General features: G+C 48.8%; 3 protein-coding genes across 6 annotated transcripts in view; all 3 read left to right on the top strand.

The window, feature by feature from the left end:
* The first annotated feature begins 1,456 nt into the window (after positions 1-1,456).
* On the top strand, positions 1,457-17,821 carry sema4aa (sema domain, immunoglobulin domain (Ig), transmembrane domain (TM) and short cytoplasmic domain, (semaphorin) 4Aa). Its single transcript, XM_086217451.1, has 14 exons — positions 1,457-1,689; positions 5,993-6,153; positions 6,263-6,325; positions 8,571-8,669; positions 8,769-8,859; positions 9,721-9,840; positions 9,954-10,081; positions 10,285-10,466; positions 10,937-11,075; positions 15,366-15,555; positions 15,642-15,757; positions 15,876-16,036; positions 16,111-16,181; positions 16,264-17,821. Exons 1-14 carry the CDS (start codon positions 1,605-1,607, stop codon positions 16,923-16,925), a joined length of 2,268 nt encoding a protein of 755 aa, XP_086073577.1. The 5' UTR covers positions 1,457-1,604; the 3' UTR covers positions 16,926-17,821.
* Positions 17,822-19,457: 1,636 nt separating this feature from the next.
* LOC147252721 (membrane-spanning 4-domains subfamily A member 4A) lies at positions 19,458-24,630 on the top strand. 2 transcript variants are annotated; one of them, XM_086217449.1, is made up of 8 exons: positions 19,458-19,617; positions 21,804-21,912; positions 22,207-22,435; positions 22,541-22,642; positions 22,718-22,774; positions 23,198-23,365; positions 23,583-23,708; positions 24,286-24,630. In XM_086217449.1, exons 2-8 carry the CDS (start codon positions 21,836-21,838, stop codon positions 24,355-24,357), a joined length of 831 nt encoding a protein of 276 aa, XP_086073575.1. In that variant the 5' UTR covers positions 19,458-19,617; positions 21,804-21,835; the 3' UTR covers positions 24,358-24,630. The 2 variants fall into 2 exon arrangements, with proteins under 2 accessions (XP_086073575.1, XP_086073576.1); XM_086217450.1 differs by lacking the exon at positions 19,458-19,617 and adding an exon at positions 20,295-20,313.
* Positions 24,631-24,765: 135 nt separating this feature from the next.
* nudt17 (nudix (nucleoside diphosphate linked moiety X)-type motif 17) overlaps positions 24,766-24,811 on the top strand; it is a 12,353-nt gene continuing 12,307 nt past the window's right edge. For all 3 annotated transcript variants that reach the window (XM_086217448.1, XM_086217445.1, XM_086217446.1), the window contains exon 1: positions 24,766-24,811. This exon is cut by the window's right edge and continues 206 nt beyond it. The gene's annotated coding sequence lies outside the window, so the exon portion shown is untranslated.

The raw sequence follows: 24,811 nt of genomic DNA, 5'->3' as shown, positions 1-24,811 counted from the left end.
CATTCCAAAACATCACAATCATCAGTCATCACTAAAAAGTCCAGATACCCAGAATGAACTGCTCAGCATGAGTAAACATGGGACTCACAGGTTTCTTATATCACAGTCAGCTGTCCCACAGTTTCCTTGAGTTGTGAGCCTTCATGTAGGCTGACGCGTAGATGACCTCAGTGCTCAAGCTGAAGTGTGAACCTGGAGGAGTTCTCCTTAGTAGTGAGGGATCTCTCAGAATCTTCAAAACAAACATCAAAATCTTAAAATCGCTCAAATGAACAGGAAGGCCAGAACCGGTGTGTGGTCACAGGTTTCAGTGCCAGTCCAAAGGTGAGTAGCGGCGTTTGGCAATGCTGAAGATGTGCAGAGAACACTTGTCAAGGCCCAAATACAGAGAGCATGAAACTGGTCTCCCCAGTTGGTAGTAGGTGACAGACGGGGCTTTACTGTTGTAAGGAGCAGCCGGTTTGCCATGAAACAACATTGAAAGTGACACCAGCTTGTTGAATAAAAGAACGCTGCTCTGAGCTCATTCCAGTTGGCCAAACACAATAATCTCAGTCTTATTTTCATGTAGATTCTCGAAATTTAGGTCAGTCAAAGTCTTTGTCACAAAAACAGCAGGCACCAAAGAGTCCATTCATTTGGGCTATAACGGACAGTAGATTTGGACATCCTCCCTAAAGCAATGAAAGGACACATTATGCTTACAGAGATTGGAACTGACAGGCAGGATAGATAATGAAAATGATGAAGGGCTAAAGATGGCACTTTGTGGGATCCCACAGGTAAGAGGAGAATTCCCCCAGATGGACAGAGAAACTCCAGTCAGTCAAATGCAACTGGAGCAACATGAGGGTGGCACCTTTAATTCAGATTCAGAAAACTTTATTCATCCCTGTGGGGGGCAATTATGGGAGCTGAGAGAGCTGATACATAAGTTACACAACAACGTACACGAGGTGAGGAAGTGCAGTGGAACGGTCTACACATCCCAGAGTTGGCAGCGGTCACCTTGTAAGGTGCACAACAGAATAATGCCACCATGGCGGTCTAGGCGCGATAAAAGGGTTCTGTAATCAACCATGTTAAAGGCGCTGTCAAGTCTAAGGTCACAAGGCTTTGTAGAATGTTCCACTAGAACGTAAAACCATATAGAAGGACCAAGAACCTAAAGGTTTATTGGAATAAGTGAGATCACACACACACTCGACTGTTTCTGTTCAGAGACAGTCAAGTGTGTGTGCGTCCGTCATCTACCATTTCCTGTTTAATAAGAACAGGAGGAGGAACCACACAGACAAGCGTCTTTAGATGTGACACAGGTTTGAAGGGTCATGTGACTTGTCATGCTCTTATGTGACACAATCGAAGTGTGTGTGTCGGATGTAGAAGATCTGAAAGAGGAAGTGAGACAGGAAGTCTATCAGATAACACAAAACTCTCTGTTGCATTTCTGTGGCGGTGAGTAGAAGAGGAAGATGATGATGATGGGAAGAGGTAGTCAGCTCAACCCCCACCTCGGATCACAGGGAACAGGAAGTTGTGGTGCATCTCAGACTCTCTCAGACTGAGAGGAAGCCTTCATCACCATCGTCACTTTACCCATCATGGCTCCGTGGCTCGCACTGCTGCTTCTTGCCACCCTGCGCTCGGCCGCCTTGCCGCCTTCTGCTCGGACCTCCTTCCCCATCAGTGAGTCCAATGTTTTTGATCAATGATCAATAAGCTGACATCAACTGACTGAAGCTTAATGAGAGCAGATGGGAGGATGATGTTTTTGTCTTAATGGTTAACATCAGAACTGAAGCAGGGGTGAAAGTGGCTTAAAAGTCTTGCTGGAATGGACGCACGCCCAAAGGGTGCGCGCTGCCGACGAAGTTTTACGGTTTTTAATCGGTTTTGGGTGATTTTTATTACAGTTTTCAGGTGTCTGTTCCCCACACAACTGCAGCCCCCATAGCCCCACCCTTCCCGTGCTACCCCTGGAAATGCTTTGAAAACTGCTTTTTACAGCAACTGCCCACTACAGTGCTGACAACAGGGAACAGGCAGACATGAAAAAACAGATCATCAATGTCACTCAATGGTTTCTTCTTCCTGTAGGTTCTCACTGGCAGACTCCTCAGAGACAGTCTGTCCCTGGACTCACTCTCATCACTGAGTGGCTCTGAGTCTCAATCTTCTGTGGGTCTCATTTTGCTATTATGTTTGTCTTTCTCTTTTTTTCGTTCCGTGAAAGCAGAACAGTGTGGTTTTAACCAAATAAAACTAACAATGCTGGTAACGTGACCCACGTGTCCATCTGTCAGCCACCAGAAATGCCTCGCATGCAGAGATGCGCTCCTGGGCACGGTTTTCACATCCACACCATTCAAAACCTGGTACTGGACTGTTCTTGCTGTCAATGAGCGCGCAATATGAGCATTATGCGCGTTATGCACGTTACGGGCATAATCTAATTTCACCCCCTGAACATGCAGGAATTTTAGCTGAAATTCGGCACACTTGTCTGGTCTGGCGACACATTCATTAATCTAAAAACAAACAAACCAAAAACTCAATAGTGCCACCTAGGGAGCCACACAACTAAAAGATCATTTTGGATAATTTGCAGCGCTATAACTCCTCCCACGAATGTCCCACAAACATGGGACCAACACTGTTGGACTCGTCTCATGAAGACGCAAAATTCCTACACCCTGACCCCTCACCTATCTACAACAGAATGTCCACAATTTGGACAAAACTGTCAAAATGAGGACTTTTTTTACTCCCCGAACAAAATCTGTCTCCTCCTAGGGCATCAATGGTATCGCTTCCAAACTTTCACACATTACTCTCCCAACTGTGCTGATTAAAAGTTATTAAAAGTTTTTATCTGAATTACTGGGTTTGGATTTTATAAGCCGTCAAAGTGGGGGAGACACGTTTCAGCTTCCAATGGAAGCCTATGGGGAGACGGTGTCCTCTCAGGTTCATACTGTCAAACAAACGCTTCTCACGTCTACACCATCCATCCCACAGCTCTAACAACCACACCACTGCATTCCTGACAAAAACCCCTCCAAGAACATGGTGTTCTGTGTCCCTCTGGACCAGCGTATGCCGACTTCTTCCTCTTGTCCCACTCCAGTCCTGGTGCTCCTCCTCTCTCTCCACTCTAGCACAGATCAGAGACAGAGCAGTGGGGGAGGGGTTCTTAAAGGGCCAGCTCTCAGCTCTGCTCTCACTCTAGCACAGATCAGAGACAGAGCAGTGGGGGAGGGGTTCTTAAAGGGCCAGCTCTCAGCTCTGCTCTCACTCTAGCACAGATCAAAGACAGAGCAGTGGGGGAGGGGTTCTTAAAGGGCCAGCTCTCAGCTCTGCTCTCACTCTAGCACAGATCAGAGACAGAGCAGTGGGGAGGGGTTCTTAAAGGGCCAGCTCTCAGCTCTGCTCTCACTCTAGCACAGATCAGAGACAGAGCAGTGGGGGAGGGGTTCTTAAAGGGCCAGCTCTCAGCTCTGCTCTCACTCTAGCACAGATCAAAGACAGAGCAGTGGGGGAGGGGTTCTTAAAGGGCCAGCTCTCAGCTCTGCTCTCACTCTAGCACAGATCAGAGACAGAGCAGTGGGGGAGGGGTTCTTAAAGGGCCAGCTCTCAGCTCTGCTCTCACTCTAGCACAGATCAGAGACAGAGCAGTGGGGGAGGGGTTCTTAAAGGGCCAGCTCTCAGCTCTGCTCTCACTCTAGCACAGATCAGAGACAGAGCAGTGGGGGAGGGGTTCTTAAAGGGCCAGCTCTCAGCTCTGCTCTCACTCTAGCACAGATCAGAGACAGAGCAGTGGGGGAGGGGTTCTTAAAGGGCCAGCTCTCAGCTCTGCTCTCACTCTAGCACAGATCAAAGACAGAGCAGTGGGGGAGGGGTTCTTAAAGGGCCAGCTCTCAGCTCTGCTCTCACTCTAGCACAGATCAGAGACAGAGCAGTGGGGGAGGGGTTCTTAAAGGGCCAGCTCTCAGCTCTGCTCTCCACTCTAGCACAGATCAAAGAGAGCAGTGGGGGAGGGGTTCTTAAAGGGCCAGCTCTCAACTCTGCTCTCACTCTAGCACAGATCAGAGACAGAGCAGTGGGGGAGGGGTTCTTAAAGGGCCAGCTCTCAGCTCTGCTCTCTCTCTAGCACAGATCAGAGACAGAGCAGTGGGGGAGGGGTTCTTAAAGGGCCAGCTCTCAGCTCTGCTCTCACTCTAGCACAGATCAGAGACAGAGCAGTGGGGGAGGGGTTCTTAAAGGGCCAGCTCTCAGCTCTGCTCTCACTCTAGCACAGATCAGAGACAGAGCAGTGGGGGAGGGGTTCTTAAAGGGCCAGCTCTCAGCTCTGCTCTCACTCTAGCACAGATCAAAGACAGAGCAGTGGGGGAGGGGTTCTTAAAGGGCCAGCTCTCAGCTCTGCTCTCACTCTAGCACAGATCAAAGACAGAGCAGTGGGGGAGGGGTTCTTAAAGGGCCAGCTCTCAGCTCTGCTCTCACTCTAGCACAGATCAGAGACAGAGCAGTGGGGGAGGGGTTCTTAAAGGGCCAGCTCTCAGCTCTGCTCTCACTCTAGCACAGATCAAAGAGAGCAGTGGGGGAGGGGTTCTTAAAGGGCCAGCTCTCAGCTCTGCTCTCACTCTAGCACAGATCAGAGACAGAGCAGTGGGGAGGGGTTCTTAAAGGGCCAGCTCTCAGCTCTGCTCTCACTCTAGCACAGATCAAAGACAGAGCAGTGGGGGAGGGGTTCTTAAAGGGCCAGCTCTCAGCTCTGCTCTCACTCTAGCACAGATCAGAGACAGAGCAGTGGGGGAGGGGTTCTTAAAGGGCCAGCTCTCAGCTCTGCTCTCACTCTCTGATCAGACTCAGGCTTCTAACTCCTCAACTACAAGGCCTCCACACTGGACCAGGACACCCTGGGATTCAGGCCAGGGCTCAGGCCCTCACAATGCTGCTTACAGCTTTAATTATTTCTCTTGATGTCCACGTCTCAGGTGATGCTACCGCAGGTCTGCATGATAAACGCCATCCAGTTCGCCTCCTGAAGAGATTTGTGCCTGATTGAAAACAGGGCTCACTCTAATTGGCTATCACAGGTTTCCACTCAATATTTCATCAGGCTTTCTGTCACATGTTGAGGCTCTACACTTGTAACACAGTGTAACAGCACCTGAAGCTAACGTTAGCCAGCCATCCATCCATACCTCCATCCATCCATCCATCCATACCTCCATCCATCCCTCCACCTTCTCCCTCTTCTCCTGTTCAGGGTGGTGGGGGTGGAGCCTATCCCAGCAGCCTTCCCCCTGGACAGGACACCAGTTCATGGCAGGGCCAACACATAGAGACAAACAACCATTGGCTCTCCCAGCCACGCCTACGGTCAATTTAGAGTCTGGATTAACCTGGTCCCCTCTTGATGTCTTTGAACTGTGGAGGAAGCTGGAGTACCAGAGAGAACCCAGGAGGAACAGGGAGAACATGGAGACTCACCCAGAAAGACCCCGTGCTGCAGCCTGGGCTCCACCCACAACCTTCTTGCTGGGGGGCCACAGTGAGGACCACTGCTCCACCAGGCTGCCGATATAATATAATATAATACAACATAATATAATATGGGGTTGCACGGTGGTGTAGTGGTCAGCACTGTGGCCTCACAGCAAGAAGGTTCCGGGTTCGAGTCCCGGCTCGAGCGCGGGATCTTTCTGGGTGAGTCTCCATGTTCTCCCTGTTCCTGCGTGGGTTCTCTCTGGTACTCCGGCTTCCTCCACAGTCCAAAGACATCAAGAGGGGACGAGGCTGATTGATTCTCTAAATTGACCGTAGGTGTGAATGTGAGTGTGAATGGTTGTTCGTCTCTGTGTGTTGGCCCTGTGATGGACTGGCGACCTGTCCAGGGTGAACCCCGCCTCTCGCCCATTGATGCTGGGATAGGCTCCAGCCCCCCCGTGACTGGGTTATCCAGTGATAACCCAATGTTTGTGTTCAGACTCTGCTGAGAGACCTCTGGTCCACTTCAGCCTCCCAGACATCCACAGCACCACCACACTGTTGCTAAGTGATGACGGCTCCACCTTGTACATGGGGGCTCAGGACGCCATCATTTCTTTGGATGTCAGTCAGAGAGACATAATAACCCTGAAGAAGAAGGTGAGTCAGCCTGTTTTGATCTAAATAACATTTCCAGCTACAAAATAAATTAGTCAGAGGTAAATAATTATTTTCTCTTTGACTCATGTTCTTTTTCTGAGTTGTTCAGGTGCAGTGGCGTCCGCCTGAGAGCGACATAGATGTCTGCCAACGTAAGGGCAAGAATGCCACGGTACTGAAATCACACTTCTGTCATGTGACATTCAAACATTTTCTACTCATACAAACATTGATTCACCTCATGTCTTTACCTGGGCTTTGTTCAGAACCCTTGCCATGTTTGATTTTCACACAATCTCATTCAGACTTGTTCCAGTTCATCAGTTGTAATTCTGAGCTGATATTCTATCAAAGTCAAAAGTCAAAGTTAACTTTATTGTCAAATATGCTATCCATGCATGACATACAGCATAGATGAAATTTCTGTCCTCTTGGACCCACAGTGCAAAAACAGGATGGAAAAACAAAAAATGAATACATAGACAACATTTGAAGTAAACATGGAAGAGCAGAGAGGGAGTTGAGCCTCCGGACCACCTGGAGGAAAAAGCTGTCCTTCAGCCTCTTGGTTTTTGCCCCTAAACTTCGCAGTCTCCTCTATGATGGCAGGAGGCTGAAGAGGCTGTGGGATGAGTGCGTGGGGTCACCTGAAATCCTGATGGCTTTGCGGGTGAGGCAGGTGTTGTAGATGTCCATGAGGGGAGAGAGCGAGACACCAATGATCCACTCAGCAGCCCCGGCAGGACACAGTGCAGGTGCCGTACCACATGGTGATGCAGCTGGTCAGGATGCTCTCGATGGTGCCTCTGTAGAAGGTCAGCATGATGGAGGTTGAGACTCTTACTCTCCTCAGTTTGCGGGGAAAGTACAGGCGTGGTGCTGAAGCTCCAGGACAGGTCTTCTGAGATGTGCGCACACAGGAACTTGGTGCTGCTCACCCTCTCCACTGCAGCACCATCGATGGTTAGCATGCTGGGTGTGCGCTCTCCTGAAGTCTATGACAATTTTCTTTGTCTTCTCCACATTCAGGTGGAGATTGTTGTCCTTGCACCACATGGCCAGCCTGCTCACCTCACTCCTGTAGAATGTCTCATCGACGTTGTTGAGACATCCCACCACAGTTGTGTCGTCCACAAAATTTATGAAGAGGTTGGAGTTTAATGCTGGAATGCAGTCATAGGTCACCAGAGTGAAGAGGAGGGGGCTCAACACACACCCTATGAGGGCCCCTGTGTTCAGCATGATGGTACTGGATGTGTTGCTGCCGACCAAAACTACCTGTGGTCTCCCTGTCAGGAAGTCCAGCAGCCATGGAGGTGTTGAGTCCCAGCTGGTCCAGTTTGTGGATGAGCTGCTGGGGGATTATGGTGGGGAATGCTGAGCTGCATTCACAGCTGACAGCATTCTGACATGCGAGTCTTTTTTCTCCAGGTGGGTGAGGGCTGAATGGAGGGCAGTGGAGATTGCGTCATCTGTCGAGCAGTTGCACTGATAAACTGGAAAGGGTCCAGGGCAGGGAAGTGGGCAGTCACTTGAAGCACTTCATGAGGATGGGGGTGAGTGTGACCGGGTGGTCACCATTGTAGCAGGAGGGAGACAACTTCTTCTGGACCGGAGTGATGGAGGTGGCTTTGAGGCACATGGGGACAACAGCCTGGCTCAGTGAGGTGTTCAAGATGTCGGTGAAGACATCTGTGAGCTCATCAGCACAGTCTCTCAGGACACTGCCCAAAATGTTGTCAGGGCCGGGGCTTTACATGCGTTGGTCCTTCTGAGAGATCTCCTCATGCTGTTTAGGGATAGTGTCAGCACTTGGTCCCCAGGAGGAGGAGGGGTCTCCTGTGCCAGGGTGCTGTTGTCGGCCCCAAAGTGAGAAAAGAAGTCACTCAGCTGGTTCGGCAGAGAGGTGGAGCTGTCATAGGTCTGCGGAGAGGGCTTGTCCCCTCCTTAGGTTCCTGGTGTCTCTGCTGTCATTGAAACGATTAGCGGTCCTCTTGGAGTACTGTGTCTTAGCCACCCTGATGCCTTGTGACAGGTTGGCCCTGGCTGACCTTAGGCCCACCTCGTCCCCAGCTCTGAAGGTGGCGTTCTGAGCCCTCGGGAGCTTTTGGACTTTCCCTGTTAACCATGGCTTCTGTTTGGCCTGAATGGTGATGGTTTTGGAGACCGTGACGTTGCCCATGCACTTCCTATCTAATGCTGACTGCCATCTTGGCATTGTAATCCTAGTGCTTCACATTCAAAGTGACAGTTTTTGAACATGAAAAAGTTTAACATTTCAAGTTAAATGTAAAGCTGGTCAACAGCAAATGCAGCTCTGATTGGCTGGTGGAATGGCAGTTTTAGCCTCTCTGGACTCATTTAGGTTCATGAGTTGAAACAAACGTAACGCTGGTTCCCTTCATGTGTGTCTGCAGGTCGATTGTCCCAACTTTATCAGTGTGTTACAGCAGATTAACTCCACCCACCTGTACGCCTGCGGAAGCTTTGCCTACAGCCCTCGTGACGCCTTCATCGTGAGTCCTCACAAACCAGATGAGACCAACTCACTGACTCACTGATTCACTGATTCATTGATTCACTGACTCCCTTGTGGTGTTGGATCATTTCTTCAGGACACCCAGACCTTCTCTCTCAGCCAACAAAAAGAAGCCAAAGGTCGGTGTCCGTTCAACCCCACCCAGAGGAACACGGCCATCATTATTGGTCAGTCTGCTCCCTGAAATGATAAGAAATATTAACAAGCTTTGACACAAGGTCTCTGAAGATTTGAATGAAGTGTGTGCATCAGTAAAGCCTCTGGATGTTTTGGTATTATTTTGGTCATTCAAAATTCAGATTCAGAAAACTTTATTTATCTCCATGAGGGGCAAGTAAGGGAGCAGAGAGTGGTACAGTTGGTTACACTACAACAACACAACAACATACATTAGGTAAGGAAGTGCAAGGAAGTCTATACCTCCCAGGGTTGGCTGCAATTGCCTTGTAAAGTTGGAGGGGAACATATTTGTTGCGTATCATCCTTTAGAAAGTTCCTCTAATGTTCAAGTTGCGCAAGTGCTCTGGGAGTGTCCCTTTGTTCCCCTTAGAATTCCCAAAACACCCTGAACCCCTTCAACAAATATCATCTCTATCCTCAAAAATGATGGAACGTCCCAAAGCAACATCATTTACACTAGCAGGTACACTCTAAGAACATTCTGAGAATGTAGAATTTGTATCAGGGGAACTTTTTCCTCTTAAAAGTCCTAAGAGGAACATTTTTGTATGACCTATTACCATATGGGAACATTTCCTTTATGTAATGTTGCAGTGGACCGGTAAAATAACCAACATGGAATATTGTCCTAATGTCATGTAGAAGACAGGGTGTTTTGGGAACATACCCGGGTATTCTCTTGCCATTTCAGAAACTACACTGAAATGTCATATTACATGGCATTGGATGACTGCGGCTTTCCTACAATAGAAAACTGACACTGAGAGGTGACACTGAAGGATCATTGAAATGGCATCTTGTTGGTTTTATTCTGAAATGTCAGCAGCTGCTCTGTTTCCTTTTTCCAGATGGTGAACTCTTCACTGCCACTACAACTGACTTCAGAGGAGTTGAACCACAGATTGCTCGTCACTTCAGTAAAGATGGCCGCCCAGACATCAGCCAGCACTCGGGCAGCTTACTGGATGGTAATGTCTGAAGGAAGTTCTGTAGAAATGTCCTGCTGCTTTTTCCTTTTCCTGTTTCTGTCACTTGCTGCATGCCACAGATAAGTTGCCTTTCATAACTTCCTGCATTTCAGAGCCAACCTTTGTCAGCTGGTCATGGGACGCGGCCAACAGGAAACTCTTCTTCTTCTTCAGTGAAGTGGGGAAAGAGTTCAGCTTCGTAGACAAGCTGCAGATCGCCCGTGTGGCCCAAATCTGCAAGGTGATGGACAACAGGATGTTTATTAACCATGGAGGCTTGATGCTGTTTTAGACTCTTAGTTTGGATTTAACTGATAGGTGCAACTCCTCCCATTACTCAGCTGATATGACAAGACATTACACAAGATGGACGTCTTGGGAATGGTGGTAGAGGCTCCACAGGTGCCTCACCCATGTCTGATGATGTCTCTGTTGGTTTGCCAGGACGATGTCGGCGGACAGAGGACGCTGCAGAGGAAATGGACATCCTTTGCCAAAGCCTCTTTGTTGTGTCAGTTTCCCAATCAGCTTCCCTTCAATATTGTCCAGGACATGTTCACCCTGCTACCACCAGAGGGCAACAACACTACAGACACTCTGTTCTATGGCATCTTCACATCCCAGGGGTAGGAAAAAGATGAGAAATCAACAAAAGGCATCATAGGACATTTAGCTGCAATGTCTCGAGTCCAGTTAGATGCTGCTAACATGCTACTACCAACAAACAGGCTGCTAACAACAAACAGACTGCTAACAACACACACGCTGCTAACAATAAGCATTCTGCGATCATAAAGCTAATATACAACTAAAATGATCAGAGCTGCCAAGTCTCACACTTTGAGAGTGAGAGTCACGCAATTAAGCCTCTTTTCACACCACACACCACACTTGCCATTTCACACGCTCATTTGCCAAAGTTGAGATTTGCTCAAATTCCATGAAATCCATTTAAACTGGCGTTAAAAAGGGCGCACTGACCAGAGGTCTCACTCTTGGGATTTTCTGGAACTTGGCAGCTCTGAAAATGATGGTGTTTCATGAGTGTATTGCTGTTGGAGGACAAGACATGATGACTGTGTCTGATTCGGTTCAGATCATTGGGTCGAGACTCTGCTGTGTGCGTCTTTAAACTTCAGGACGTGCGGGACGTTTTCACTGCGAGCTACAGGACCTTCAACAAGGAGACTCACCAATGGAGCACTCTGCTGGGAAAGCACTCCTACCTGGGGCAAGTAAGATGAATCAAACTGTTTTAATTACTTTAGTGATCATGAGAAGGATTCTGATCATCTCCAGAATCCTCAAAGATTTTACTCCGTCATTAGACGGGCCATGGAAAGAAAAATAAATCAGACTGGTGGTGAAGTAAGAAACCCAGGAAGGGCATATCAGGCAGCCTAAGGTTCAATATTCCTATGACAGTCCATATCAGACAAAAACTCCCAAATAAGAAACAAACAAACAAAAAACAATTTACAAACAAAACGTACAATTGGGAAATGAAAAGGTGGACATGCAATGTTCTCTGTCATTTGCTTGTAGTGTTGATACCTGAGTTGGAATTACTGTGAGCATTTAATTCAGTACTCCTCCTAACTCCTCCTGGAACCATCCCTTTACCTTGGTGGAGGAGTCTGAGTGCCCTAAGGACCCTAGGAGCTATGCTGTGTCATGGCGGAAAAAGGTGGATGAGAGGAATCAGAGGTCTGAGTCTCAGGTGCCAGATGGGGGATGTCTTTATTCTTAGCAATGAACCCTACTAGCAACGCAGTCAGAGATGTCTTCTAAAGTTGCAGAATCATGACATACCTTTTTATACTGTAGTCAGGCTGTGTGTGTGTGTATGTGTTTGCATGGCGTGATGGCTTTACACTATCTTCAAGAACCAGAAAGGACTGGGACATTCCCCGATTACACTCATCTTGGACCTTGGCTGTCTGTACGTGGGCATCTCTGTATCATGTGTATGTGTGGTGTACTTGCTTTCCCAGATGACTCCTGTCTTCGTTATGTGGGCTGACATGTTTAGCGTCGGCACAGGTCATAGAGATGAGACTCTTATTCTCCGACAGCTGTCAGGGGCATTTTGCCCCTGGTAGGGTCACCCAAGGCAGACTGGTTCAAGGCAATTGGCCAGACAAAGAACAGTTCAAAAGGACCCTTCATGGGAAGAGAACATGTACATAGCCTGGAGGGTTACCAGGGCCCTGCCCTGGAGCCAGGCCCGGAATAGGGGCCTGTGTGCGAGCGTCTGTTGGCCAGACCTTTGCCCATGGAGCCTGGCCGGACCCAGCCTGAAATGGTTACATGAACTTATCCCCCCATGGGCCCACCACCTGCAGGAGGAACCGGAAGGATCTGGTGCTGTGTGGATTGGGTGGCAGACCAAGGCAGGGGCCATGGCGGTCTGACCCCAGACATGGAAGCTGGCTTTTGGGACATGGAATGTCACCTATTTGGCAGGAAAGGTGCCAGAGCCAGTGAAAGTGGTTGAGCGTTATCAGCCATATATAGTCGGCTTCACCTCAACACATAACTCTGGTTCTTGAACCCAAGTCCTTGAGAGGGGTTGGACTCTCTCCTTTGCTGGACTTTCTCTGGGTTAGAGTCAGAGGGCCAGGGTGGGCTTTCTGGTAGCTCCCAGACTCTCTGCCTGTATGTTGGGGTTTACCTCAGTGGACGAAACGGTTGCTTCCCTGCGCTTTCAGGTCAGGGAATGTTGTCTGTGCTTATGCGCTGAATAGCAGTTCAGAGTACCCACCCTTTTTGGAAACCATTGGAAGGGCGCTGGATGGCCCCCGACGGGGAACTACATTTCCGTAGTGGGGGGACTTCAATGCTAACGTGAGCAATGACAGCGTGACCTGGAGGGGCAGGATTGGGAGGAATGGCAGGCCCAACCTGAACCCGAGTGGTGTGCAGTTATTGGACTTCTGTGCAAGTTCACCCGAGTTCTGGACACTCGAGTGAAGAGAGGAGCTGAGCTGTCAACTGATCACCATCTGGTGGTGAGTTGGATCAGGTGGCAGGGGAAGATGCCGCGCAGACCTGGTAGGCCCAAACGAGTAATGAGGGTCTGCTGGGAACGCCTTGCGGAAGAACCTGTCAGGATGATCTTCAACTCCCACTCCCAGAGCTTCGACCAGTTCCTGGGGGCAATGGGGGACATTGAGTCCGAATGGACCGTGTTCCGCTCTGCCATTGTTGTGGCAGCTGCTGGGGTCAGTCTTGGCGGTAATCCCCAAACCCACTAGTGGACACCAGTGATTAGAGGAACCATCAGGCTGAAGAAGGAGGCCTCCAGTTCAGTCCAGTCTCTGGGGCAGAAGTCGCTGAGACAGTGCAAAAACTCTGCGGTGGCAGAGCTCCAGGGGTCAATGAGATCCGCCCTGGGTATCTCAAGGCTCTGGATGTTGTAGGGCTGTCTTGGTTGACACATTTTTCTTCAACATTCTGCGGACATCAGGGACAGTGCCTTTGGCATGGCAGACCGGGGTGGTGGTCCCTATCTTCAAGAAAGGAGACCAGAGACTGTGTTCCAACTATGGGGGAATCACACTCCACAGCCTCCCCGGAAAGATCTACGCCAGGGTACTGGAGAGGAGGGTCAGGGCGATAGTCGAACCTCAGATCGTGGAGGAGCAGTGTAATTTTTTTCTGGCTGTGGAACGGATCAGCTCTTCACCCTTGCTAGGGTGCTGGAAGGGTCATGGGAGTTTGCTCAACCAGTCCTCATGTGCTTTGTGGATTTGGAGAAGACTTACGACCGTGTTACCAGGAGCACCCTGTAGGGGTACTCCAGGAGTATTGGGAGGATGGCCCCTTACATTCAGTCTCTCTACTGGAGGAGTGAGAGTCTGGTTCGCGTTGCCAGCAGTAAGTCGGACTTGTTCCCAGTGAGGGTTGGGGTCCGCCAAGGCTGCCCTTTGTCACCGGTTCTGTTCATAACTTTTATGGACAGAATTTCTAGGTGCAGCTGGGTGGTGGAGGGGGTCAAGTTTGGTGGTGGGAGGATGTCGTCTCTGCTTTATGTGGACGATGTGATCCCTTTAATTCCATCAAACAACAACCTCCATCTCTTGCTGGGACAGTTCGCAGCCGAATGTAAAAGCGGCAGGGATGAAAATCAGCACCTCCAAGTCTGAGGCCATGGTCCTCAGCCGGAAAAGGGTGGCCTGCCCACTTTGGGTCGGGGGGGGGGGGGGTCCTGCCTCAGGTGGAGGAGTTTAAGTTTCTCAGGGTCTTGTTCAGGAGTGAGGGTAGGATGGAGCGGGAGATTGACAGGTGTATTAGGGTGGTGTCCACAGTGATGGGGGCATTAAACTGGTCCATTGTGGTCAAGGGGTAGCTGAGCCAAAAGGCGAAGCTCTCGATTTACCGGTCAATCTACTTTCCAACCCTCACCTGTGGTCATGAGCTCTGGGTAATGACTGAAAGAACAAGACTGAATATACAAGCAGCTGAAATGAGTTTCCTCCTCAGGGAGGCTGGGCTCTCCCTTAGAGACAGGGTGAGAAGAGAGAGGACTCAGAGTAGAGCTGCTGCTCCTCCATGTAGAGGAGTCAGTGGAGGTGGTTCAGGCATCTGGTGAGGACGCCTCCCTCAGGAGGTGTTCCAGGCATGTCTGACCAGGAGGAGGCCTCAGGTCGACCCAGGACCCGCTGGAGGGATTATCTCTCTCGGCTGGTCTGGGAACATCTCAGGATTCCCCGGAAGAGCTGGTGGACGTGGCTGGGGAGAGGGCGGTCTGGGTTTCCTTGCTGAAGCTGCTGCCCCTGCAACCCAGACCTGGATAAGTGGAGGGCAACGAAGATGAAGATTAAGATTTAATTCAATAATTAAGTTTAATTTATCAAGGTAAAGAGAGTGAGCATCCTTACTTCATACAAATTGGCGTTCCATAATCTGGTTCCTCTGTAAATCAAGGAACACTGCCCCATGGTGGTTCTACAATGAGGCACAGGAAGATCATTCAGCTGTCTAATTGAGTGAGAGTGAAAATTTTAGTTCAATTTGCTGCTTCTCCTCTGATAAGGAATTTCATCTGGTATCCTCTGTTTGAATTTTCTTGGGCCTCATCCTCATAATTTGTCTGTGAGGTTAAAGAGCTGGTCTGACTTCTGGGCCTGGGCCTGGGTTTGGGAGTGAACCTGTGGTGCTGTTCATAATTCTTTCATAATTATAAATTTGTAGTCAGAACACTCACTGAGAGTGAAGCTGACACTTACAGGGCCAGCACTGTCCTGACGCGTAGCTGTATCTATACTACGTGAAGGTCACATCTGTGTAGAATGTTCTAGTTCAGTATTACTGGGTAGCGCCTGACATTACTAGTGTGCCTGTTTATGAGGGAGGAACTCAGATGTCCTGGGGAGCTGACTCAACCTCATCTCACAGCCAACCTCCTACATCTGTCTTGGACGTCCATTAAAGTGGTCCAGTGTAAGCATCTCTGAGTCTCCAGCCTGGTTCTTGTGTCTGACGAATTCCTTCATCACACAAAATTCTTCTACACCCTCTAGTGTGGGCTGGACACCGCCTCAGATAATGAGCTAGAGGAGGTGAAGAGGAGTTTCCTGACCAGCAGAAGTGTGACACCACTCGGTGGCAGTCCGATTCTCGTGTCTTCACAGCAGCGGTACAGTCGTGTTGCAGCCATGAGGACAGAGGGAACCAACAGACAACAGTATGACATCCTCTTTCTTCTTTCAGGTGAGTTGAAAGGACATGTAAGGTCTTCTTCTTCCTTCAGTGTCTCCAACCTGTGAAATCTTTCCGAATGCCTCTCTGATGCCCAGAGTCAGGATTCCTCCACAAAGTGGTTTTGACTGATCGGGGCGCTCAGGTCATCGAGGAGATTCAGGTCTTCACACAGCCTCAGCTGATCAAAAACATCGTCCTTTCACCTTCCAAGGTAATGTTGGCGCCCCCGACCATAGAAAGACTTTTGTCCTCATTATTAAATGTTGACACAGCTGAAGTGTTGATGATGAATGTTAAATCTTGAGGTCACAGGCTTGTGTGTCCTGCAGGGTCTTCTATATGTGGGTACATCTCATGGTGTGACGGCTGTCCCGGTGGCCAATTGTGGTATCTACAGATCATGCCTCCAGTGCATCCTGGCAAGAGATCCTCTGTGTGGGTGGAACCGCTCTCGGAAGCTCTGCAGTGGCCTAAATGGTGGTCATGACATGTAGGTGACACTTGAGATAAGGTCAGTAACCTTAAGGTCACTGACATGTTGATGCGTGTTTGTTTTCTCCACAGGGTTCAAGTCCTGGACAACAGCAATGTGGAGGAGGAATGTAGAGGACAAGCATTGTCCTCCACTCCAATTCGTACGTCAGATTTCATAAACATATGTGAAGTTTGACCTTCAACTTTTCAACTTATCTTTCATTAACTTTTCCTATCCTACAGTTGTCAACACTCAACTGAACCAAGCAGTGACGCTTCCATGTCAGAAACCTTCCAACCTGGCAAGGTTGACCTGGACATCCTCTCAATTCAGCGTCCTGCCACAGAAACTCTTCATCCAATCAGATGGCAACAGCCTGAACTTCTTTGCCACCACAAACACCTTCGGGATGTACCACTGTGAGGCTGAAGAAGGTGGGCACAAGGAAGTAATGGTGAGCTATAATGTCCAACATATTGCTTCCCCCCACTCCATGGCGCACCCTTCAATGTCTGCAGGAGACCAAGAGCCAGCTGACGAGCTGGCTTCTACAAACCGTCCTGCAGGAGACGTTGATGTGATACAAACCAAGAATGGCAAATTCATCCTCCCTGAATGTGAGACAGACACTCATGGCAATACAACATCCAAAAGAGATTGTTTGAAGGAGCTCCTGTTTGTCAAAGAGAGGAGCTACTACAGTGAGCTGGTTGTGGTGTCGCTCATGCTGGCAGTGTGCATCTGCATGCTGATGCTTGTAGGATTCCGTGTGTGGCAACAACAGAAGACAAACTCTGAACTGACCTGTCTCTTCAGTCAGAGGGCTGCTGAGCAAGGCGAAGGGACACATTGCTTGCACAGCAGCCCAAAGGATGGTGACCCCGAGGTAAAGGTGGTGGTGTAACTCTGTTTCACTGACAGGACAACTTGCTGCCATGTTCCCAGCAGTCGCCGCCTCCTGGTCAAGTCATTAACAGGATTTACAACTGGAAGCAGATGCTAGACTGTCTGCAGCACTTTGGTAGTCATGTGACACAACTGGTGCAGAGAAGGTGGAGTGACCTCACACTGACAGTCAAAACATCATGAAACGTGCAGGCTACTGTAGCATCAAGTTACAACATAAACGGGTCCAAAGAAAACCAAGAGATGGCAGCCAAGCGCTTTTCCTCCCTATGGAAGACGAGAGATCTGACGATGAAGATAAAGAGATTAATGTCTTTCTCATTGACTTGAGGCCTCCATGTTTTAGTGATAATCCCTTTTTAAAGAACTCTCAAAAACCAACAATTAGCAACAAAAACAACAAATATATTTACCTTTGACAGTTAAAACAAGATTGCATTTGGAATTATTGATTTCATTATCAATTAGTTGCTGGATAGCAAGCTTGGCTTTTTGCATAGCATTCGGTAGCATCCACCTGTTAGTTGTCTTCTAGTTTAGGTTTTAAGCATCTAAAAAAACAGATGTTTTAAATAATATCTGAAGTAATGGAATTATTTGAAAATGTTTTATTAAAATAAGTTTCTCATTGTGTAAATAGTCCTATTTTGTTGTTTTACATCATCTGGAGGTTCTTTGATGAGATGTTCTGTCTTTATGCTGCTCGTCTCATTTTAAACTGAATTTTTTTTGGTTTCTCTTCATCTTTTCTCTTTAGGTTATTACACAACAGTGAATAATTTCCATCTGTTTGGGTTTGCAAATCATCTTGTAACTGTGATTGCACATTTGAGGACTGATCACTTTATGATCAGATCAATGACATTTGAGATTAATCAACAAATAAACTCAGTGGCTATAATAATATTTGTCAATGTCCTGTACTAATACTTGCATTTGCACTGCTTCAGTACTTTGAGACTAAAATGTCCAACAATAAAACCCATCCCTCCATGTTCCCCCTCTCCTCCTGTTGAGGGTGGTGGGGGTGGAGCCTATCCCAGCAGCCTTCCCCCTGGACAGGTCACCAGTCCATGGCAGGGCCAACACAGAGAGACAGACAACCATTGGCTCTCCCAGCCACGCCTACGGTCAATTTAGAGTCTGGATTAACCTGGTCCCTCTTGATGTCTTTGGACTGTGGAGGAAGCTGGAGTACCAGAGAGAACCCAGCAGGAACAGGGAGAACATGGAGGCTCACCCAGAAAGACCCTGTGCTGCAGCCGGGGCTCCACCCACAACCTTCTTGGTGGGGGGCCACAGTGATGACCGCTGCACCGCTGTGCCACCTCAACAACAAAATGCCAAAATTTATTAAGTGAACCAGTACACACCAGCACCATCTGCCTGCTATCCTGCAGGTCCCCCCTTTCCCCCCAAACAATTTTGACTCATCCAAGACTCCAACAGGGGTCTCAGTTAGTTGACCTGGAGTTTACAGGACTCTGGGTTTTCGGTTTCATGAAGCCACTTCAGGTATACTGAGTCAGTTACCTTGGCAATGTGCTCCATGACCCTCACTGCTTGCTGGCAGGTTCCTTCCACTCTGAGCTCCTCCTCCCTGTCACCTGGGGTCTCGTCCTGGAAGAGCTCGTTGATGTAGAAGCCCTGAAATCTCTGATGGGACCATTAGACCTGATCAGATATTCAGCCATTTCCCAATGAGCATTTGATGGAGTGACAATCTAGACGATGTCGTCTGAGGGACGACTGAGAATCTGGAAATCAACAGTGGTCATCATCCCACCCACCATGGCCCTAGAGCCTGCTGGGTCTCAGATGGCCTGGCGCCCACTACTGAACCAACACCAGCAACAGGATGAATGGTCAAGTGACATCAATGTGAATAACATAGCTCTTATATTGGCCCTGGTGTCCTGGGGGGGTGACCGGGTCTAGAGATGTCCCCATAGAGATGCCTACCAGGCTGCCCACCATTCTGACTGAGGACCATTTCTTCCTGCTGGGTAAGTGGTTCTGGTTCTGGCCTCCTGTCCTTGAACCTTGGTGTTTTTTTCTGTTTGCTGCATTGGAGGTCAAACTTGAGTTTGGTTTAGCTGTGATCGATTTGAGCGCTGCCGGCGCTGCATGTGGCTCTGATAAATGGCACAGGTTGAGTGTCTGATGCTGTGGGATCGGGTCGTCAGGTGCTGCCCCAACAACACGGCACCGTTTCTTGAGATGAAATGATACCAAATCTGTTTGAAATATTTTTCTATGTTTCGTCTTTGTTTGCTGCCAAGTTGCTCTGTGCCTGTTTGGTTGCACCTGCATGACCACATACACACAGAAAATGTAAATGTTGGATAAGTCGAACATTCCAGATTCAGATGTCCTGATTAAAATTCAGGAATTGCCTCCATCAGCGATTCTCTGCCCTGCACGGGTGTCAGCCCGGTCTGCTCATTTCTCTTTTTTCCTCTTTTTCTGTACTTGGGGTGCACTGCTTTGGGGTGGATCTCCCCCGCTGTTTCCTGCCCACTTTGTGGATCCTCCCTCACTTTGATTAGGTGGGCAGGATCATTTGATTCAGGTGTACGTCCTCCTACCTTTCCTAGTAGCAGGCTTAGCCGTCTAGTCTGCGGCGGCGGTTGTACGGCAGGAAGGCGTGAGGGGCCAGTCCAGTACTCAGTACTTTGTCATACTCTCAGGTAAATTTCCAAGCTTGTTTATGGGCATGCATTTGCTGCTTGCTGCAGGCTCTGATGCGCTTTCCGCTTGCAGCACTTGGTCGTCTGGCTGGACGTTGAGAGCCGGGGAGCGTGGTGTGTGTGTGTGTGTGTGTGTGTGTGTGTGTGTGTGTGTGTGTCAGGCGCCGCAGGGTGTCGTTCCTGTAAGAAGTCAAAGTCTGTCTCCGTCTCTCAGCGTGGCCTTGAAGCTGGCTACTTTCTGTGCATTGCATGGGATTCAATTCCTACGTCAAAGCTGCATTGTTGTCACATTCTCCCCCCTGTGCCGGAGCCCTGAAGCCTCCACGTCCCGCCGGGGGTTTACCTGCTGAAGTGGCCCCTACGCTGTGCAAGGCCTTCTTGTGTTGTTTTTTTCCATTTTTTTTCAAGCTCCCATTGTCGTGTTCGGAATTACATTTGCTTTATTTTGTGTGTGCAGGCCTTACTTGGTACTGTTTGGTTCACTTGTCCATTGTGGTTTTCTTCTTCTTTGAGATGGACTGAACCACTGGTTCCTGGGTGGGCCTCTGAGAGTGAGTGAGGTGTGAAGTCGGGCCAAGAATATCCCTGCTGCTTGTCTAATAGCTGTCTTATCTTTTTTTTTTGGCCAGGAGCTGTTGGTGCCACTGTGGTGCAAGTGACTGGCTGATCCCGGTGGTGGTCCCCTTCACTTTCCTGGTGTGTGTGTGTGTGTGTGTGTGGACCCTTCCCTTGTCCCGTCATCCTGCCTGGAACTTCACTGATGATGTAGCCACAGCTGTAAAGCCGCCCCCTTCTGGACTGTGCAATGTTAACTGTTTGATCACTGATTTTCTGAATCTGAATTGTCTTTTGAAAGAAAGAAACATCAATGTTAATAAAATCTTATATCTTTTTGGAATCACATCTGGATACAGAGTCTGGTAGACTTGTGTGCTTCGGTCAATTGTTAATCATTATCTAGGGATGAAAACCCTAGATGGCGTTGTCGGGTTCAGTCTCAAAGAGAATCTAATCTACCCTCGTAACCCTGCCACACAGACTCCCGCTGTCCTGCCGCTGCTGCAGGACTGCTTTGGTTGCACGTGAGCTCACGTTCATGTACAGAAACCCCACTGTGGAGACGTGGGTGGAGGATTTGTTGCTGGTTGTGTGGTGAATCTGTGTGTCACGGAGGAGCACTTTTTATTTCCTCGTGCATGAGCTTCACTGAGGGTGAAACAACTCAGAGTTGATTTATGTATCAGCTGTTCTGAAACCCCAAATTATGAGTTGAGGTTTTACTCAAGGAACAGGGACAGAGAGAAACGCGCGAGAACGACGACGGGGACAGACAGGAAGGATGTGAACAAGATGGAAGGAGGAACACAAGTGAAAAGAAATATGGAGGACAGGAGAGTGAAGACAGAAACAGTAAACTAGCAACCAATAACATCTACCAGCTTCTGAAACATCAACTTCAGCAGGATATGAGAATTAAAGTACTAGTACTGGTACTAAAACCACCACCATGGGAGACGGTTCAACAGGGGAGGAGCCTGATAGTTCAAGGCTCCACCTCCCGTTCTACTTTTGGAGCCTCCAGGAGCCCAGCAGCATCCTTGGAGCGAAGGGTTCTAGCTGGGTCGTAGGGAACCAGGAGCTCTGTCAGATATGAAGGTGCCTGACTGTTGAGGGCCTTCACAGGTTCCACTGTAGCTGGGTCAGCATTGACCCGGTCCACCACCAGCTGAGGCCACACAGCCCCCAACCTGCGTGTTCTCACTCCTTCAAATCAAAACTCTGTTGCTGAACCTGCGATAGTCAATGTTCCTCTTTTCCGCTTACTGGTCGTAAGGATCTGGGTGATCGCAACAGGAAGTGAGACTGGTTTCTCAACAGTTCCTTGGAAATGACTGGCGATTAAATGCTGCCTTTAGGGACTGTCGGAATTGTTCCAGAGTTAAGGCAGTCCATCGTGCATGCTCGATTCTGCTGTGGTCTGTTTGTCTGTGGAGTTCAACTGTGAATTGGTCCATTAAATTACAAATCAAATATTTCATAGTTGTATTTCTAAAAATCCCTTTTACTACATTTGTGGTTATTTCCGCTCAGATGTCATCAGTTTATTATTGATTCATCCCACAAAAATCAAAGAAGCTATTAAAAATCAACATCTGACTCGAACTTGTTTTGTTTTTGCCCGCAAGGAACAAATTCCAACTTTCTGAGCAGCACCTGAATGCAGCATCATTTTCCGGAATCAAAAGAGAAAGTTGGTCTCGCTGTCCGTCTCCAGCTGCTGCAGAACCCCCGCAGGTGAGTACCTTCGTCCGCTCATATGACAGAAGAAGTGACGAAGACTTTTCCTTCGTGCTGATATGTGTCGCATGGACCTGCGTCACCGTGTTTCCTGGTACCTGGTCACGTTTGACCTGAGCTCGTCGCCTGTCTGGGACCATGAACGCGACTTCCGGTTCAGTTGCTCCTTCACCGGCTTCCTTTAAAACCTGGAGAAGTTCTTCACACTTCAACGAACCGCCGTGTACTGCTGGCTCTTCCACTCACTTCTCCTCTGTATTCTGATGGTCTGAAATGTTATCTTCCTCCTAGATTTTCCATTGAGCTCCTGCGACCCTTGACCTTTGTCATGGCGTCTTCGTCCATTACCACTGTTGGTGGCTTGGTCATTGTCACCCAGGTCATTTCACCAGATGAAAACGCATTTCCACTTCAGGCTGCTGACATTAAGCCACAGGCCCCGCCCCCTGCTCCAGCATCTCCGACCAAGACAGGAAAAAGGACAGCAACTAACCTTTGGGTGGAGCCACAAGTCCTTGGGGTGAGAGTGAGATGTAAACTCAACACCTAAAGATGAGGATCATATTACTGTGTCACCGACGCGCACGCGTGTGTGCGTGCGTGCGTGTGTGTGCGTGTGTGTCAGGTGGTCCAGATCGTCATCGGGCTGCTCTGCATTCTCCTCAGCCTGACTGCCGCCTACTCAGAGTTTCTGATGTACCACGCCATCTTTGGCTGTGCCGCTGTGGTACGTGACTTCTGCTGACTAGCGTGTTGTTTACAGAGTTATGTGAAGTCAACATACGTCTCTGCTCTTGTTCAGTTTGTGGTGTCCGGCTCGCTGGCGGTGGCAGCGAGGAGACAGACCTCAGTCACACTGGTGAGTCTTGATTCCTCATTGGACATTCCTAATGTTTGCTGTGAATCAGAAATACAGCAGATGGAGATCCAGCGCCGTGAGACGCGTGACCTGAAGGTGATGCCAGCGTAGCAGGGCAAGAACATGGAGGAGGCATCACGACGAGTGTGGAACAGCTGATCTGCTGTGGCTAAACGAAACTGTCCCAACTTGGTGTCTTGTGCCTCGCCAGACGAAGCTGCGGTCTAACAGCAGATGATTTTGGTGACCATGGTGATGCACTCTATGGGTGGAGCCAGACCAGCCGGCTACTTCCTCTTAGCCTTCCGCTAACCCAAATGTGGATCATCAATTTCTTCATGTTCAGACCAAATGGAAACTTCCTGTGCGTTTTTTCAGCTCCTGCGTTCTGATTGGACAGATTGTGTGTTTCATAACATGCAGGTATGGGCGTGTCTGGTTGCTAACACCATCAGTGTGCTGCTCAGCCTGGGGGGCGTGGCCTATCTGTGCATGCTGCTGGCTGGTAGTCGACCCTCCCAGGAGTTCTGTGAGGGCCAATATGCGGTGCAGAACTACACGAGGTGCTCCCGGTGGTTGTGGGGACTGAATGTAAGTCACGTGATGCTGCATCCTTATCTCTGATTGGACCATTGAAGGAAACAAACAACAAATTCAAATCAGATTCAAACTATCGGCACTTCGTTGATCTTATTTTCATTTTATTCAATTATGGAGCAAATCAACAATCCAACATGGCTGCCACAGGAAGTGAAATGTCAGCACGTAGAAGGGTGATCAGCTGACTCTGCCGTGCTGCGTCTTTCAGGAGATTCTCCATGGGCTTCATGGCCTCTTCCTGGTCCTGCTGGTGCTGCAGGTCTGTATTGCTGTGACCGTCTGTGCTTTTTCGGGCAAAGCCATCAGACGCCGCCACCTCTACGTGCCCATCGCGGTAAGATCTTTGATTTGAGTTCATCGAGTTGAAGACGTCTTTGGGTGAATGGAGCGGTCGAATCGGCAAAATATGAACTTAAATATTCTGTCTGGTTCTGCCTTTCATGTTCTAATCAAAGATGAGAACAAATCTACAAAAATGATTGAACTCATTCATAGTTTGCAAACGTTTGGAAGTCCATTTCCTCCAGAAGCAATGATCAAAGAGCGTTAGGAGATCTGAAAAACGTCATGATGTCACCTGAGCAGGGACGTCTCCATTGTCAAAGTAACCTTTGGGTCGGATTTTCTTTTCTTTGCTGGCTGAAACGATGGGCAAACAACCAACACCCAAACCTGAGACGCTGCTTGAAGTCAATTCATGGACGCGTACAGAATTTTCTTCCTCACATGACTTTTGATTTTATGGGTTTTTTTCAATAAATCCTGATGATCATGATGATGTCATCGGTACGACTCGTGACACTGCTCCTCATGAGTCGATCAAAAGCCGACTGACCTGATTGGAGGCTCCATCAGTGACAACGAAACTGAGAAGCAGACTGTGAATTTTTCATATGACCTTTGACCTGCAGGTGGTGGTTGAGAATGACCAAGCGCCGCTGACTGCTGCAGAGGTTGATGGGCAGATTTCAAACTTCCCGTGAGCGAAGAGGAAGTCCCCCGATACGAGTCTCCTCATCAGCGACTCGTCCGTCTTCTTCATCTCGAGTCTTTCCTTATGTTAAGATGCATTGTGGGTAATTTGGGGTTCATCTGCTGCTGGCAACATGAAATCTGTTCACATCATAACTCAATTAACGATGCTAATAAGCTATTTGCCATTAGCACTTAGCTTTAGCCACACAGCTGCTGTCCTCTCTGTGCTTCAGGCTTCATCACCGGATGGATTTGTTGATCCAATAAAGGCTGAGCCATGATGTCACTCTGATGCTGTGGGGTGCTGTTACGGCCGTCCAACTAAAGATGACCTTCCACATGCCGTCCGTGCAGGAAGCTAAACAATAAGAGTAGTCGTAGTACTAGTAGTAGTCGTAGTACTAGTAGTAGTTGTAGTAGTGCATTTACAAACAGGTGTAAGTGCAAATGTGCTGGTAGAAA

Source organism: Aulostomus chinensis, chromosome 11 (assembly GCF_037954235.1).
Source record: "Aulostomus chinensis isolate RoL2024-O1b breed Wild chromosome 11, RoL_Achi_v1.0, whole genome shotgun sequence".
In the NCBI taxonomy this organism is placed as follows: domain Eukaryota; kingdom Metazoa; phylum Chordata; class Actinopteri; order Syngnathiformes; family Aulostomidae; genus Aulostomus; species Aulostomus chinensis.
This window is presented reverse-complemented; position numbering and strand designations above follow the sequence as displayed.